This window comes from Lathyrus oleraceus, chromosome 5 (assembly GCF_024323335.1).
Source record: "Lathyrus oleraceus cultivar Zhongwan6 chromosome 5, CAAS_Psat_ZW6_1.0, whole genome shotgun sequence".
Lineage (NCBI taxonomy): Eukaryota > Viridiplantae > Streptophyta > Magnoliopsida > Fabales > Fabaceae > Lathyrus > Lathyrus oleraceus.
Window position 1 is genome coordinate 289,106,662 of NC_066583.1, and position 19,129 is coordinate 289,125,790.

General features: G+C 37.2%; 2 protein-coding genes across 3 annotated transcripts; one reads left to right on the forward strand and one right to left on the reverse strand.

Moving 5' to 3' along the window:
* Positions 1-355: 355 nt before the first annotated feature.
* Positions 356-1,241, forward strand: LOC127083967 (protein EARLY FLOWERING 4). Its single transcript, XM_051024330.1, has one exon. It carries the CDS (start codon positions 485-487, stop codon positions 890-892), a length of 408 nt encoding a protein of 135 aa, XP_050880287.1. The 5' UTR covers positions 356-484; the 3' UTR covers positions 893-1,241.
* A 208-nt stretch (positions 1,242-1,449) lies between these two features.
* Positions 1,450-4,901, reverse strand: LOC127083966 (peptidyl-prolyl cis-trans isomerase CYP19-4). 2 transcript variants are annotated; one of them, XM_051024328.1, is made up of 7 exons: positions 4,599-4,901; positions 4,416-4,494; positions 2,567-2,614; positions 2,436-2,459; positions 2,141-2,323; positions 1,942-2,017; positions 1,450-1,832 (listed from the first exon to the last, which is right to left on the reverse strand). In XM_051024328.1, exons 1-7 carry the CDS (start codon positions 4,728-4,730, stop codon positions 1,694-1,696), a joined length of 681 nt encoding a protein of 226 aa, XP_050880285.1. In that variant the 5' UTR covers positions 4,731-4,901; the 3' UTR covers positions 1,450-1,693. The 2 variants fall into 2 exon arrangements, with proteins under 2 accessions (XP_050880285.1, XP_050880286.1); XM_051024329.1 differs by lacking the exon at positions 2,567-2,614.
* Positions 4,902-19,129: the final 14,228 nt, after the last annotated feature.

Genomic DNA, 19,129 nt, shown 5'->3' on the forward strand with positions numbered 1-19,129 from the left:
TTAATGAAAAAGATGGCCCAACTTAAATATTCTAAGTAAACTTAATTTTCTTTTACACATTTTATTGGAAGTAAACTTAATTTTTATACGAGAGAATGAGTCAAAGTTAATGAGAAAAACAGCTAATAGTGAGTTGTGACATGTGATAGATATTATGAGATATTTTCATAATCGCAAAGAAGAGAGCATAAAAGCATCCACGGATGCAACACTATGCTTCTCTTTTTGTCGCCGTGGCATTGCACTTTTCACTTTTAGCATCCAAACAAACCCCTAGATATTTTCACCTCAAATGTCCATACTACCCCCCACTTTCTCTTCATTTTCTATTCTATTCTTTTTTGGAAAATAATTACCATATTTTCCCTTTTCCTATATATAGTACTATCTAGACACATCTCAACACACAAAACCAAACATTAAAAAAAAAAATTGGAATGTCACAAACCAAGAACAAAACATAATTGTTTTTTTTTTTACTCACATGACCACAGTTTATTCACCGTCTTCCGCCGCAAAATCCACCATGGAAGACTCCAACCACCACCGCTCCAAGAAGAGTCAACGCCGACGCCGTCCCTCAGCCACTCCGACAAACGGCGACTACTCCGACGTGGAGGACGCGGAAGACGGCGATCCCGAGGCGTGGGCGACACTGAACAAGAGTTTCCGGCAGGTTCAGTCGGTGCTTGACCGGAACAGAGCAATTATTCAGCAGGTGAACGAGAATCAACAATCTAGAATGCCTGATAACATGGTGAAAAACGTGTCTTTGATTCAAGAGCTTAATGGAAATATCTCTAAGGTTGCTTCTCTTTATTCCGATCTCAATTCTGATTTCACGAATATTTGTCACCAACAACAACGATCTTCTCACACGCGTGGAAAATAATGAAGAAAAAAAAAACCTCTTGTTGTTATGTAGTAGTAGTACTAGTGTCTGTGTTGTGTTGAATGTTGATGTGTCTTGTTGTTGTTGAAGTTGAACAATTGTTGTGATGGTAGTTTTGAGGTTTGTTTTGTCATCATGTCAGTCACAATAAGGACGATGAAGATGAAGCATTGTATCGTCCCTCTTGAACTTCTACTTCTTCTAGTTAACATAGTCTTAAGGTGTCTCTCTCTTTTTATGGATGGTCCCTTGTGTTGTGTCTAGGTAGAATATAAGAATTTTCTTCTTCTACCTCTAATTGTTACTGGTGTACTTGAGAATCAATCAATAAACTAGTATTATGAATCAATCATATTGTCAAGTTTGTGCTATCTTCTTGTTTAATAGAATCATCTTGTGAAATTTGCTAACAACATAATTTTACTCTTAAAAGGGGCATTTATACCCTTACAAAGGACAAGGGTTTGAAAAAGGATTTGAAGAATCGTCTTAAATTTTTGGGGATCCTCTAAAGATTAGAAATGGTTCAAGCATGGCAATTAGAAATGGTTCAAGCATGGCAAAATAATCAGAGGTCTTAGTATTTAACAAATTTTGCACCCTTTCTTGCACGCATTCAAAGACATAATTGATGACAACATAGCCTTAAATTACAGAAATATGAACTTTTTGTCTCCGAATTTTGTTCATTTACTAAATGGTAAAGTATACACAAGGAGTTTGTAAATCATGGAAGAAGATAAAAACTGACTAGTTATCATAGTAGAGTCAGTCTCTACTTATGTTAAACCTTAGACCATATCATGAAGTCAATTCCCCACTGTTTAATATGACAACCTTGCGTTTTGGAAAGCCACTTTCACTTCCTTCTGCTTCAATCTTGTACAAAACATCCATACCAGAAAGTACCTTGCCGAATACAACATGGCGTCCATCAAGCCTTTCCAAAAAAACATATGAAAGCATGTTAGGTTACAGAGATTCGAGAAATTAATATAACAAGACTAATTGAATTCCATGCATATAGAGAACAAGTAAATGATAGTTACCAGCTGGTTTTTACTGTTGTTATGAAAAACTGAGAGCCATTGGTATCTTGCCCAGAATTTGCCATCGATAAGTATCCTGAGAAACATTCAAAGGTGAACGAACAGGTGAAATAATGTAAATGTTTGAACATTATCATGTTTATAGATGTAAATACATGCATGGAATTATGTTATCAGTGACAAAAGCTCGTAGTGTCACCTGGCCCGATATGCTTCAGCTTGAAATTTTCGTCAGGAAACTTATCACCATAGATTGATTCTCCACCTCTTCCATCGCCACTTGTGAAATCACCTCCTTGGACCATGAAGCTTGGTATTATCCTATGGAATGCGCTACCTTTATAATGAAGAGGCTTCCCACTTCTTCCTACCCCTTTCTCTCCTGAAATGTGATGCTGTTCAATTTGATACTAACATATCACCAAATTAAGTATGGAAAAAAACTATCATAAACCATAAACAGAACTAGTTGCTCGAATTTTAAACAAAACTACCTGTACAGAGCGCACGGAAGTTTCCTGCACAAGAGGTTGTTAAGATTAGTAACCAAACCTTCACATGAAACTATTATCTGTATAAATAAACATTATTAGCATATACATTTATATACTATACCATGCAATACCTGCAGTTTTCGGAACTGTGGTCCCAAAAAGTCCCATGACTACACGACCTGAAGCAAGAAACGCCATTTCTTAGTGTCGAGTAACCGATTTGGGTATCCTAATGCAGTTGCACCATAATCATGATATGCATTGTTTTGTTATCTTGCTATGAACAAAGCATATATAAACTAAAAATATGGGGACTTAAAACTCTGATCTGCCTTCTTTACTAGTAGTGGAAATGATGTGAGAAATGCAGTCAAGAAAGCAGCACAATTTTCTCTTATGCAGGTCATTCGAATGCCTACAATTTACTAAAGGTTTTTTTTTTTTTTTGGAGCCTATTTTAAAGGGGAAAAGGGGGAAGGGAAATGTTTATGACAGATTATTCTATTGTTGGGAGTATTTTGAAACAAAAGAAACAGTTCGAATCAGAGTAGTCAATTCCAGATAGCGGTGCGGAGCGGCCGACCCCAAAAGTGAGATGGCGAGATAGCATATAGTGAATGGTGAGATGACCGCTATTTGATAATATTTTGGACAAATTACATGAATAATAATTATAATCATATATTTAATGTAAAATTAAACCAATAGCTCAAAACTCATAAAAATATTCATAAATCAAAGCACAAGACTTAATAAAAAACACTCAAAAACCAACTAATCTTAATCAAAACTCTTAATCAACATCAACAAGTCATAATCAAAACATCACATCTCAAAATTCAAACTTAAGTACTAAATTTGAAGGAGGAAAAGGCGGAAGAGGGAAGAATGAAGTGCAGAGAGGGAGGAATGGCGGAAGAGGGAAGAATGAAGTGCAGAGAGGGAGGAATGGCGGCAGAGGGAAGAATGAAGTGCAGAGAGGGAGGAATGGCGGCAGAGGGAAGAATGAAGTGCAGAGAGAGATGAGGAAAGAACGTTTGTTTTTCTTTAGAACGTCTAAAGTGCAGAAACAATGGTGAAGGAAGCTTAGGGTTGAGTCTCAACTCAAATTTGATTGAAAATCCAAAATTACCCTTAAAACATTTTAAACATAAGGGAAATTTTGGTTTTTCATAAGGGAAAATGATAGCGGGGGCCGGGAACTGCTCCGCCGCGCATACCGCTATTTACCCTATAGCGGATGCTATAGTGTTCTACACCACTAAGGCATAGCGGCCAGCCTCCGCTCCTCTATCCCACTATAGCGCCACTGTTGGCCGCTATTGACTACTGTGGTTTGAACTTTGCCCAAATTGGATAGTTTTCGCCATTAAAATGGTAATTTTCCTTCCCTTCTTCCATTCTCCCTCCATTTCTCTCAACTCTTATTTTCTTTTTCCTTCCCAACTCCCAAACAGAACTTATGGGCAGCATATTATGAGCATGAGCCTGTGTTAGATAAATCTTTCTCTTAGAAGCTGAAAACTTGGCCAAACTTAGTGTGTTCCGTTCTGCAATGACATGTATCTTTGAATTGGCAGTGGATCACCCACGATCACTTCTCAATTCATGTGCGCCGTAATTTTGTTGAAGTTTCAAAGTATAGCTTTTCCATTAGTGTTATTTCGCACCATGATTCTACCAAATTGATGGCTATTAGTCATTAGAGTACTTTGAAATAGGTTTACAAAACAAATTGCAAATTGCACTCACTCAGTCTCAAAATGACACAAACCCATTGCCATCATGTTCAATTCAATTCCAGAATAAAATAACCCCTATTCCCCTTCTATCATCAATCAGAACACACAAACAACAAGGTTTGCATCATTGATCATTCCCAGAGGAGTTACCTCCTAAAATTATTTCTGAGATCCCACAGAATCAAATAATTAAAAATCAAAACTTTGTAAAGAATGAAGCAACAGTAGTATATAATACCCGATAATTTTCCATCGATCTCTATGTCAAAATAGACTTTATGGGTCACATCCTCCAAATCATCATCCAAAAGGGTATCCTTCATAACATTGAAAAACGTTAATTAATATCTGTCTACGATGATTTAGGAAGAAAACCCATGAATAAACTTACTGGTTGATGATGATTTTGAGTTGTGATTACCTTATCGTGAGAAGACGCTTGATGGGTTCTGTTGTCAACCAATTTGAGCTGAAAGAATGCAATGGTTGCACAGAGGAAGAAAATCCAAATGAGAGACGCCAAAATGAGTGTTCCAGTGGCTCTGAAAGCCATTTCTTTGAAAAGCAATGAGTTTTAATTAAGATCAGATTAAAAGTTAAGTTGTTTGGTCCATTTAGAGGTTGTTGGAGGAAGGAAATACACCGTTTCACGTTCCCTCTTCTTCATACATCGCCAGACAATGAAACCTAAAGTTACCGGTGTAAAAAATAAAACTTATGTTGAAGTTCTTTAGTTTAATTTAATATTTTACTTTAGTCCATTAGCTAAAGAAAATATTATAAGTTAATCTATCTACTTTTATGTTATTTTATTTACTTATTTTTATTTATTTTTAGAAGAAGAAAAAATGTTAATTTTTTAGTGATGCTACCTAACATGAAAATCATTAATAAAAATTTGAATTAGTATATACAATTAAAAAATGAACTTCTTTCCGGTTTAAATAGTAAATTAATTTTTAATTACATAAACCGACTTAGGCTTACATTATTTGAAATTTAATTGATTCCTTTAATTTTGAATAGGTGTAAGTAATGATTAGGATAAAAATATAATTTTTAATAAAGTGATATTAATGACTATGATACTTTATTATTTAATATTTTTATATAAAATGAATAATCTTATTTAAATTTATTTACAAAGTATTTACTACAAATTTTTTAAATGTTTTTTATGGGTTTGAGACTCAGGTCCTTGTAAGTTCTTTTCAACTCACATTTAATTGTCTTTTATTGTTTGTTTAGCATATATAAAGAAAATTTATTTTCCCACCTCTATACCTTCTCACAAATCTTTAGTGAAAATTCAAAAATATTCATAGAATTTGGAGATACATCTTAAGACGTATCTATTGATCACAAAATTGAATGCAAGCGAGTGAATCACTCTTATTATACTTAATTTCAGTCCGGAGTTGCATCTCAGAAAGTGTATTTGGCATAATCCAGATATGCATATTCGAAAAATGATCTTGATACTTCAAATCAAAAACGGAGACAGCGTGAACAAGATCTAGAAACAAAAACAATTTGATATTAAATTAAAACACTCAATATTACATAGATAGTTGTTAACATAAAATTAACATTCCATATCGTTATAAATGGGTACTTCAAGATGTTGCATCATATTGATAATATCGTCAACGGATCTTGCAATCTTTGCATCCACTTCAATCAGACTCGTTGATGTCTAACGGTAAAATGTACTCCACATGATCTTTAAATCTTCATTCGTCTTCAGCTCAAATGAACTGTGTCTTCAATTCACTGTCAAACAAGGGTGAACGATACTTGAGCTTGACAACTCTCAAATTTTCTTTATATTACAGGAGAATATTCAGTTTGGATAGATCAGCGAGAGGTGTAACACCCTTCTAAAATACCCCAAATATTTAATTAAAATATAACAACATCTCAATCAGAGTAATATGCAATCAAGGGTGTCACACAAGATTTCACACTATTCGCCATAAATATTTAGTCATGCTCATTATTTAACTCAAAACATAAAGTATTGCACAATACGCAGCGGATAGAGATCAAATCGATCATTCAAACATGTAACATACTACATGTAAACTAGTTCAACAATCATCAACAACACAATTAAAATGTTCCCTCCCGATGTTACATCTATCAGAGCATGACCACTAGGGAGACTACACTAGACTCCAAGCATTAGCTTCTACTCAACTCATTGCTCGTTACCTGAAAAATAGTTGTAAGGGTGAGTTCCTCAATCGATATAATAAGCATTATAGAATATAATGTCATGTTAAGTAATTTAACACATTTCATCACCCAAATCAGATTTACACATTCAGCAACGGCACACCAACTCAAACATCATATTCAACACTAATACAACTCATATTCATACTCAATAGCAACATCACACACGTATAATATTGGAATACATCCATTCATATTATACGCCATACATCATTTATGCAATGAGACTCCACACATGCGGTACCGACTATTCTTGAACATATAGTTCAAGCTCACCGATCCCTCCAGATACGGCTACTAAGCTCACTAGTCCCACTCATTTGAGACCTAGTGACTCACTCACTAATTCCTCACCATGGGAATTAGCTACAGCCCCGAAGGCTAGACTATGCACACTAATCATCTAGCATGCAGACATCAACAACAAACCCACAATGGTTCACTCACTAATTCCTCACCATGGGAATTAGCTACAGCCCCAAAGGCTATGCTATGCACGCTAATCATCTAGCAATACAGCATCAACAACAATTCATAATGGACATATGCTCACACTCTAAGCCATACAACAGTCCATTCACAAATACAGGCAATATATATACATTCACATCATTATGCATGCCACCATACATCATCAACACATGTATCAACACATCATTATCATGTAAATCCATGAAACACAGTATTAGCCCACTCTACTAATACCTATACTGCTCAAAACAGCGGGAAATAATCCCTACTATATCACACACCGATATAGGCAACCACCAATTAGGCACACAACATTTAAACTCACAATTTTTCCACTCTGCAACAGTGTTAACCGGTTAACTCCCTGGGTTAACCGGTTAACGCAGCACAACACGCTTCCTGTCCCTAAACTTAACAGTGTTAACCGGTTAACGCCCTGGGTTAACCGGTTAACGCAGCACAAACAGCAATATTTTCAGCAATCACAACAGTGTTAACCGGTTAACACCCTGGGTTAACCGGTTAACGCAGACAAAACAGCAATTTTCACAATTCAAACAGTGTTAACCGGTTAACACCCTGGGTTAACCGGTTAACGCAAGACAGAAGCTGTTCCTGCGCTAACTTAAGGCAGAATGCAGAATTCTCCGTATTTTCCGCCGTTGGAGGACTTCCGGACCTCCGATTCCAATTCCGTAAAAAGCTATACGTTCGGGAAAACGCGACTCACGCAATTACAGATTCAATTTCAGATTCCACACAACATATCCATCACAATTTTCAGCATTCAACAATCCCAATTAGGGTCAATTCAACGGCTTATCACTACCCATTACATATTATCCCATAATACCCATTAATCGACGATAAACCCCCCTTACCTGAGTTAATCCGGCAATTCTTTGAGCTCTAAGCTTTTCTCTCTTCAACCTTCAGCCCTTGCTCTGTCTCTTTGCCCTTTTCCTCTTTCACGATCGTTTCTCTGCTTTTCACGTAAAAACCTTTTTACTCCCAATGGGCTCTTTTCCTTATTTCCAACATATATATATTTTCCAATAATAATAATAATCCAATAATATTTCCAATTAATTAATTAAATTAATAAATATTATATTAATTTAAATTAAATAATTAGCCTTATTTCATCGGGGTGTTACAACTCTCCCCCACTAAAAGAGTTTTCGTCCTCGAAAACATACCTCAAGCGAACAACTCTGGGTAAGACTCCTTCATCTTACTCTCCAGTTCCCAAGTCACATTGCCACCTGCTGGTCCTCCCCAAGCTACCTTCACCAAGGCAATCTCTTTACCCCGCAACTGCTTCAACCCTCGACCCTCAATCCTCATAGATGATGTTTCAACAGTCAGGTTATCTCTCACCTGTACATCATCTATTTGGACTACATGCGACGGATCATGAATGTACCTCCTCAGCTGAGACACATGAAAAACCTCATGCAAATTCGCAAGCGACGGCGGTAAAGCGATACGATAGGCTACCTCCCCTATCCTCTCCAAAATCTGATAAGGACCAATAAATCGAGGTGTCAACTTCCTCGACTTCAAAGCTCGACCAACCCCAGTTATCGGAGTAACACGAAGAAACACATGATCTCCCTCTTGGAACTCAAGTGACTTCCTCCTCTTGTCATGATAACTCTTCTGACGACTCTGAGCAATTCTCATCTTCTCCTGAATCATCTTAATCTTTTCCGTAGTCTGTTGAACAATCTCCGGTCCAACCACAGCACTCTCACCGGACTCATACCAACATAAAGGTGTTCGACATCTCCTACCATACAAAGCTTCAAACGGTGCCATACCAATGCTCGAATGAAAACTATTGTTGTAGGTAAACTCAATCAAAGGCAAATAACAATCCCAAGCACCTCCCTTTTCCAAAACACAAGCCCTCAAAAGATCCTCTAGTGACTGAATCGTCCTCTCAGTTTGACCATCAGTCTGCGGATGATATGCAGAACTCAATCTCAGCTTAGTTCCCAAAGCCCTCTGCAAACCTTCCCAGAACTTCGATGTAAATCTAGGATCTCTGTCCGAAACAATACTAGACGGAATACCATGCAAACTTACAATCTTCTCAATATACAACTCGGCTAATCTCTCTAACGGATAATCCATTCTGATCGGAATGAAATGAGCCGACTTTGTCAATCTGTCAACAATCACCCAAATAGCTTCACAATTCTTACTTGTCCTCGGTAAACCAGAAACAAAATCCATACTGATACTATCCCACTTCCACTCTGGAATAGCCAACGGTTGCATTAGCCCAGACAGCTTCTGATGCTCAATCTTTGACTTCTGACAAGTCAAACAGGAATAAACAAAACTCGCAATTTCTTTCTTCATTCCCGGCCACCAAAATAACTTTTTCAAATCATGATACATCTTCGTAGCTCCAGGATGAATACTCAGGCCACTACGATGTCCTTCTTCTAGAATACTCTTCTTAAGTTCGGTAACATCCGGAATACACACCCGATTACCAAATTTCAAAATGCCATTCTCATCAACTCTGAATTCACCACCTTGACCCTGATTCACTAGAGTCAACTTATCAACCAAAAGCACATCGGATTTCTGACCCTCTCTGATCTCATCCAGAATACCACTCGTTAACTTCAACATTCCCAATTTAACACTATTGTGAGTACTCTCACACACCAAACTCAAATCTCTAAACTGCTCAATTAAATCCAATTCTTTAACCATTAACATAGACATATGCAATGATTTCCGACTCAATGCATCAGCTACTACGTTTGCTTTACCCGGATGGTAATTCAAACCAAAGTCATAATCCTTCAGAAACTCTAACCATCTCCTCTGTCTCATATTCAGCTCTTTCTGATCAAACAAATACTTTAAACTCTTATGGTCACTGAAAACCTCAAATCTTGACCCATACAAGTAATGCCTCCATAACTTCAGAACAAATACCACAGCTGCCAACTCTAAATCGTGTGTCGGGTAGTTCCTCTCATGAACTCTCAGTTGTCTCGAAGCATAAGCTATAACCTGCTTATTCTGCATCAACACACCACTCAAACCCAACAATGAAGCATCACAGTAAACCTCAAATGATTCCGACGAACTCGGTAATATCAGAATAGGAGCAGTAGTCAACCTTCTCTTTAACTCTTGGAAACCTTCTTCACATTTTGAGTCCCAAACAAATGCTTGCCCCTTTCTAGTCAACATCGTCAACGGTAATGCCAACTTAGAAAATCCCTCAATGAACTTCCTATAATAACCTGCAAGTCCAAGAAAACTCCTTATCTCCGAAACTGACTTCGGAGCTTCCCACTTAGATACCGCTTCTATCTTAGAAGGATCAACAGCAACACCACCTCTTGAAATCACATGACCAAGAAAACTAACCTCTTCTAACCAAAATTCACATTTGGACAGTTTAGCAAATAACTTCTTTTCTCGCAGAACTCCTAGAACCACTCTCAAATGTTCAGCATGCCCTTCTTCAGATTTCGAATACACCAAAATGTCATCAATAAACACCACAACAAACTTATCTAGGAACGGATGGAAAATCCTATTCATATACTCCATGAATACTCCAGGCGCATTAGTCACACCAAAAGGCATTACAGAATACTCATAATGTCCATACCTTGTTCTGAAAGCGGTCTTCTGAATATCCTCAGTTTTCACACGTATCTGATGATACCCAGATCTCAAATCTATCTTGCTGAACACACTCGCACCAACCAATTGATCCATCAAATCATCAATCCTCGGCAAAGGATACCGATTCTTGATCGTCACTTTATTCAGTTGCCTGTAGTCCACACACAACCTCATAGTACCTTCTTTCTTCTTAACCAATAACACTGGTGCACCCCACGGTGACACACTCGGACGAATAAATTTCTTATCCAACAGATCTTCCAACTGACTCTTCAATTCAGTTAACTCAACAGCAGACATACGGTTTTCCACGATCATTCTGATTCTTGCCTTTCCTATCAACCCTTTGCTGATAGCTCTCAGCTCTGGCTTTGGAATCCTGTTCAAAAATCCTGCAACAGTCCACCAAGTCAGAAAACACTCTGATCCGTTGGTATCCAATAGCCTGCTTGATCTCGGGACGTAACCCGTTCTCAAACTTCACACATTTCGAAAATTCTCCAGCAACCTCATTATAGGGAGTGTAATACTTTGACAGCTCTGCGAACTTAGCAGCATACTCAGTAACAGACTTGTTACCCTGCTTCAACTCTAAGAACTCTATCTCTTTCTTTCCTCTGACATCCTCTGGAAAGTACTTCCTCAGGAATCTCTCTCTGAACACAGCCCAAGTGATCTCAACATTTCCAGCAGATTCCAACTCAGTGCGGGTAGCAACCCACCAATCATCAGCTTCCTCTGACAGCATATGCGTACCGAACCTGACCTTCTGGTTATCGGCACACTCAGTTACTCGGAAGATTCTCTCGATCTCCTTCAACCACTTCTGAGCGCCATCTGGATCGTATGCTCCCTTGAACATTGGAGGATTGTTCTTCTGGAACTCACTCAGTTGACGAGCAGCTCCCATTCCCACAACATTCGGATTCCCTCCAAGTACTCCAGCTAGCATACCCAGAGCCTCAGCAATCGCAGCATCATCTCTACCTCTTCCAGCCATCTCTATTCTGAAAACCCAACAAGCTAAAACAATAAGTACTGATAGGGTTACACAACACCTATCCCGTACAGGGGAAACAGAATAATTACGACTCGACTCGACCGACTATGCTCTGATACCACTAATGTAACACCCTTCTAAAATACCCCAAATATTTAATTAAAATATAACAACATCTCAATCAGAGTAATATGCAATCAAGGGTGTCACACAAGATTTCACACTATTCGCCATAAATATTTAGTCATGCTCATTATTTAACTCAAAACATAAAGTATTGCACAATACGCAGCGGATAGAGATCAAATCGATCATTCAAACATGTAACATACTACATGTAAACTAGTTCAACAATCATCAACAACACAATTAAAATGTTCCCTCCCGATGTTACATCTATCAGAGCATGACCACTAGGGAGACTACACTAGACTCCAAGCATTAGCTTCTACTCAACTCATTGCTCGTTACCTGAAAAATAGTTGTAAGGGTGAGTTCCTCAATCGATATAATAAGCATTATAGAATATAATGTCATGTTAAGTAATTTAACATATTTCATCACCCAAATCAGATTTACACATTCAGCAACGGCACACCAACTCAAACATCATATTCAACACTAATACAACTCATATTCATACTCAATAGCAACATCACACACGTATAATATTGGAATACATCCATTCATATTATACGCCATACATCATTTATGCAATGAGACTCCACACATGCGGTACCGACTATTCTTGAACATATAGTTCAAGCTCACCGATCCCTCCAGATACGGCTACTAAGCTCACTAGTCCCACTCATTTGAGACCTAGTGACTCACTCACTAATTCCTCACCATGGGAATTAGCTACAGCCCCGAAGGCTAGACTATGCACACTAATCATCTAGCATGCAGACATCAACAACAAACCCACAATGGTTCACTCACTAATTCCTCACCATGGGAATTAGCTACAGCCCCAAAGGCTATGCTATGCACGCTAATCATCTAGCAATACAGCATCAACAACAATTCATAATGGACATATGCTCACACTCTAAGCCATACAACAGTCCATTCACAAATACAGGCAATATATATACATTCACATCATTATGCATGCCACCATACATCATCAACACATCATTATCATGTAAATCCATGAAACACAGTATTAGCCCACTCTACTAATACCTATACTGCTCAAAACAGCGGGAAATAATCCCTACTATATCACACACCGATATAGGCAACCACCAATTAGGCACACAACATTTAAACTCACAATTTTTCCACTCTGCAACAGTGTTAACCGGTTAACTCCCTGGGTTAACCGGTTAACGCAGCACAACACGCTTCCTGTCCCTAAACTTAACAGTGTTAACCGGTTAACGCCCTGGGTTAACCGGTTAACGCAGCACAAACAGCAATATTTTCAGCAATCACAACAGTGTTAACCGGTTAACACCCTGGGTTAACCGGTTAACGCAGACAAAACAGCAATTTTCACAATTCAAACAGTGTTAACCGGTTAACACCCTGGGTTAACCGGTTAACGCAAGACAGAAGCTGTTCCTGCGCTAACTTAAGGCAGAATGCAGAATTCTCCGTATTTTCCGCCGTTGGAGGACTTCCGGACCTCCGATTCCAATTCCGTAAAAAGCTATACGTTCGGGAAAACGCGACTCACGCAATTACAGATTCAATTTCAGATTCCACACAACATATCCATCACAATTTTCAGCATTCAACAATCCCAATTAGGGTCAATTCAACGGCTTATCACTACCCATTACATATTATCCCATAATACCCATTAATCGACGATAAACCCCCCTTACCTGAGTTAATCCGGCAATTCTTTGAGCTCTAAGCTTTTCTCTCTTCAACCTTCAGCCCTTGCTCTGTCTCTTTGCCCTTTTCCTCTTTCACGATCGTTTCTCTGCTTTTCACGTAAAAACCTTTTTACTCCCAATGGGCTCTTTTCCTTATTTCCAACATATATATATTTTCCAATAATAATAATAATCCAATAATATTTCCAATTAATTAATTAAATTAATAAATATTATATTAATTTAAATTAAATAATTAGCCTTATTTCATCGGGGTGTTACAAGAGGTGTGTCATCGGTGACTCTAAATTGAAATGGCGGCTTCGCGCCATTGAAATACACAAATGCAAGGTGAGGATATGCATTCAATATCTGATTGTGGTGTGTTTTATAGAATATATGGAATGAGAGACACCCCATTTATACAAGTTTTTGGTCCCTTTGGACCTTAGAAACCTTATCATGTCATCAGGGAGATTTTCGGAGATGCATATACGGATAAACCCTATTTTTTTACAGAAAAAATGTTGTTTACAAATATGCACATCCGTAAACTACCTTGTTGTGCTTTTTTTTAATTTAGTGTGGAACGTATCTGGATATTCATATCTAGAATCACCCTGAACCAGAATCACACTAGAAACTGTGTAAACAAAAACATAAAATGTAAATCATAAAATTTGTAAACTGAAACAATCAGCATTTACACCATCATTACGGAATATATATGACTTATATATTAAATCATATCAAGATTACATCATTGGCGACAATACATTCAAAAAAAGTGTATCGATTACAATCTAAAATGTATCAAAAGATGCATCACCGTATAAATTTATCATTGGTTTCCGCCTTCGACTTTTCCTTATTTGATTCTCTTTCAAGCTCACTCAATTTGGTGAACTCTTCCATCCTTTCCAGAAAGTGATTCGGCCAAGTTTCCGCCTCTTTTGTGGAATGTGTCATGTCCACTCCAATGATGTGCTTGGTATGGGACACCCTGATTTCAAATGAACCTCAACAAGATGTAGCCACCCAATACACATGATGCATCCAGAATGATCTTTAGTTGGGCCACTCAGAAGTGGAAAGAATGTCTCAGAGAAACCATATATTGGCTCATTTCAAAGAAGCACATCATTTTAAAAATGAATATGGAGTGTGGGAGAGATGATCATGCAAGGTGGTGATATATTCAATTTCCCGCTTGATATAATTCGGAGATGCATTTCCAAAAAATGTCACTTAATGGTTAAATAAACCAGCTCAATGAAAAATGTGAAGTAAATGGGGTTCAAGGTTGTTTTCGAAGATACATCTCTGAATACACCCTATAAAGTTTTGCAAATACATCTATCGATAAAATTTGAAAAAAAAGGTGGTTGCTTTATTTAGGAAGGATGAAGTGCTTTAAGGTGCGTTCAGAGATGCATCTCTGAAAACACCTGAAGGCAAATTTGGTTTTTAGTTGTTTGAGCCACATCCTAAGGGTGGGAAAAGAAATTCCCTATATAAATACTAAAAAAATTTATAGAGAAAACGACGTGGGACTAGAAGCCACCCTTTATCAGTCCAAAATAGCAAACAACGTCAAATATCATCCTACAGAGACCCAACTCATCCTTAAAAATCCAACCTTTGTTATTCTCTACTTATTTCCCAAACTCAACTCAATTTGTCACCAACGTATCAAGTTGTGCAGGTATCTCAAACATCAATGATTGGAAATAAAAATTTAATATGATTAATCATTTAGGTATTTCTTGTAATGGTGATTTGAAATCTGAAACCACTTGTAGCATGTGTATTGATGCCGATGATGGTAGTTTGGTTGGAAAATCCTTGTTCTCCACTGGTGATGGAACGAGTCAAGTTAATCTCCAAAATGTTGGTTAACACCTCAACAAGCTTCTTGTTGACAATTCATTAAGGTTTAAAAGTGAAAGAATCCTTGATCCAATCTTCGAGATATAACCTTTCTCATAGCAATTTGGTCAAGAGGATCTCATGAGTGCATTTTTGAATCTGGATGGATCTTCCTTTCCGTTGAGTGTTGTTGATGTAGGTGTAAGCCCTATAGACCAATACTTTTGGTACTTGTATCGAATTATTTATTAATAATAAAAGGTTTTTTCTTTATTATGTATGTTTAATAAAGTCCCTAGAATAGCTAGTCCGTTTAATGTATCAAGTATGACTTAATCATGAGATCACATTAAACATAAGGACACTATTCTTAAAGTATCCGTAGTCGAGCTTTATTGTGAAGTGGGATAACATTAAAGCATAAAGACTATTATGTATATATACTGATGATCACATCTCATGGATCATGGATAAGAAGTTATCAAGTCTTAAACATATGTATGAATATTAAGAGTAATATTTATACTGGATTGACCCGCTATGAGAATACTATATAGAATATCATGCAAAGTGTCATAAGTTATTCTCATGGTGATAATGGTGTATACCACCCTTCGGCCTGACACCACTATGGACCCTAGATGTAGAGTCGAGTGCCTTGTTGTTGATCAAAAGTTGTCCGTAACAGGATGACCATAAAGACAGTTTATGGGTACTCCACGAAGCATGCTAAGGGACATGAGTGACCTAGATGGAATTTGTCCATCCTGCGTAACAGGATAAATGTCTATGGGCCCAATATTGAACTGGACAAGGATGACACAGTCTATGCCTTGTGTTCAATATAGACATAAGGGAAAAAGGGTAATTGTACATATAAGTATTATCACAAAAGGATTTGTTAGATCACATGACATTTTCGTGTCTTGGGTAGCAGTGATGTGTTGCTAGATACCGCTCACTGTTTATTATGTTAAATGCGTGATTTAATATAATTGCCAATGCCGCGAAAACCTACAGGGTCACACACAAAAGGACGGATTGATGAGAGATAGAGTAACTAAGGAACACCGTAAGGTACGGTGCACTTAAGTGAATTGTAGAACATCGTAAGGTACGGTGTACTTAAGTAGAATACGAAATATGGTAAGGTACCACGAGCTTAAGTGATTTTGGCATATTATAAGATATGGGCCACATACACTTAAGTGGGCTTTTTAGCTTATAGCCCACACAAGTGGTTCTATAAATAGAACCCTTGTGCAGAAGCATTAATGCAGTTGCAATTTTGTTTTCTCTCTCTCACACTCAAAGCCTTCATTCGTAGCAGCTAGCACTGAGATTGAAGGAATCCGTTCGTGTGGACTGAGTAGAGGCATTGTCGTCGTTCAACGTTCGTGATCGCTCCGTAGATCTGCATCAAAGGTTTGAATCGTCACAAGAGGTAACGATTCTATCACTGATCATGCCCATTCGTAAGGATCACTAAAGGAGAAAATTTTAATTTTCGTTGCATTTTGGATCGCAATTCTCCTTCAGTTGATACAATATTTATGTTTCCTTAGTTTTTCTTAACTGGAAAATGAATTTTGTATGCATTTCTCGTAGCACCGGGGCATTGGTCCCGTCGAAAATGAGTTTGACTTTGATGGATATTCCCTACACAACATTTTAGTCTATAACAGATCATGTTAGTTCTCTTCCTAATTGTAGCTACGAATGTAAATAGTTGGTGCTCCGCATTAATCTAATCATCATTCTGCAAGTACCTAGTTCATACCTGAGTTTCAATTGTTCAAAATATAGTGATTAGTTTATGTCAAAATTTCATGCTTCACTGAGTTAGTTCTCTTTCGCCGATTTTTTTTTAATTTCATATAAATTGTAGTCTAGAAAAAGTCTTATTAGTTTTCTTTCTATATGGCGAATTTTTATATATTTTAGGGCCTAAATTAGCAAGTGATGCATTCAGATAAAATTGATGGTTTATTACTAATATTCTGCATAAAATGACACTAATTGAGGAAGAAAAATATTTCCATCTATTCGTGATTTTCTGTGATGGTGTTGTTGAGAAAAACAAGTGTGAGTAGTGTGGGGAAGTCTCGCATTGATTAGAAATGTGGATAATTGAGCATTTATAAGTGGGAGAACCCACACACCTATCACCTTAAGGTTTTGGGTTAGTATGTGGTGTGTCTCTCACAAATGTGCGTTGTCCATAAATGAAAAAAAATCCCCAAAGAAAAATTCTCCCACGTGTTCACCCCCGAATAACCCGAACAATTTTTTTAGGGTGAGAAATGCACTACATTGATAATGATACCTCCAAGGTATTTCAGCAATTACAAGTGGATTTGTGTAACATCCCGTATAATATACATCTTGAAAATATATTATACGCAATGTTAACGGATAGTGATACAACACAAGGGCCTATATATATATATATGTGTGTGTGTGTGTGTGTGTGTGTGTGTGGTGTGTGTGTGTGTGTGTGTGTGTGTGTGTGTGTGTGTGTGTGTATGTGTGTGTGTGTGTGTCCAAATGAAAATACAACTATGACACGTGATATACAAGATTGCCTAATCAAAAACTAAGATCTATGTACAATATCCACATTTGCACATAATCCACAATGGAAGATCACGATAATCAAAGTCTTCAAAACATCATTAAACAAGCTTGTCATTGCCTTCAACTTGCAAAGAATCACCTGAAAAACAATAATAATAGTGGGGTGAGATAATAATCTTAGTGAGTTCCCCTACCACACTCTTGAAAGTATTAACAATGACACGACATTAATACAACTTTTTTCTCACAAGTAGTTTTCACTCACAAGAGACTAAGGAAACTTTGGTGAAAAGAAAATATTTTGAGAGAGAGAGTGTGTGCGTGTGGGGGGGGGGGGGGGGTTAGTGTTTGTGTGAGTAATAAAGATAGATAGAGATAGAGATAGAGATAGAAAGATAGAGAGAGAGAGATAAAGATATATATATATATATATATATATATATATATATATATATATATATATATATATATATATATATATAGAGAGAGAGAGAGAGAGAGAGAATTTATAAGTTTTATTATCGAAAACATTAAAAGTAGGGATATAGTAAACATGAGTTATTACTAGGGAATTAGAGAGGTAAATAGTGTCAATAATATTGGTTAGGATACTAGTCTCATTTATTAATTTCATGGTTATGGAAGGTATAGAAAAATAAGAAGCAAAATTAGATAAATTAGGAGTAATATGATGAGTAGCACATGTATCAATTACCTAATATACATGTGACTAGGGGTGGCAAAACGGGTTGTGGCCCGTCGGGACGATCTGCACACCCGCCAAAAAATGGCGAGTTGGGTTGGGATTTTGTACCCCGCTCAGCCCTCCCCGCTTTAAGTTTGCCACACCTTAAGCACGCCAAAAAAAGAGACGGGTTGGACCGCCAACTTAATTATCAAGCCCTCAATATTTATTTTCGTTGATTGAAGGTTAATACTTTAACTATAGTTTTAGAATACTTGTTAATGATTCTATTTTATATATTTATTTGTGAATATATGCAATATTTTTTGAAGTAAAATTTGTTAAAAAGATGCTTTATAAAAAATTATTCTAAAAAATAAGTGAATAATCTAATTAAAATATAAAAATAAGCATATTAATCTATTAAAAAATGAAAAATAAATAAATAAAAATATAGGCGGGTAAGCCTGTCGCCCGCCAACCAACACCTTGGCGGGGCGAGCAAGATTTTTAAGCCCAACTTCACTTGGCGAGCTTGTCCGTCCCGCCCTTTTTTTGGCGGGGTTAAGGTGTGGCGAGGCAGACGATCCATTTTGCCACCCCTACATGTGGTTTAC

Bases quoted from the DNA above. Each gene is read 5' to 3' on its own strand.
- LOC127083966 (XM_051024328.1), bottom strand. From the start codon at position 4,730: ATGGCTTTCAGAGCCACTGGAACACTCATTTTGGCGTCTCTCATTTGG. The intron at 2,615-4,415 runs GTATTATATACT...TTCTTGCTTCAG, and splicing joins GATCGATGGAAAATTATCGG to GTCGTGTAGTCATGGGACTT. The intron at 2,460-2,566 runs GTATTGCATGGT...CCTCTTGTGCAG, and splicing joins CACAGTTCCGAAAACTGCAG to GAAACTTCCGTGCGCTCTGT.
- LOC127083967 (XM_051024330.1), top strand. From the start codon at position 485: ATGACCACAGTTTATTCACCGTCTTCCGCCGCAAAATCCACCATGGAA.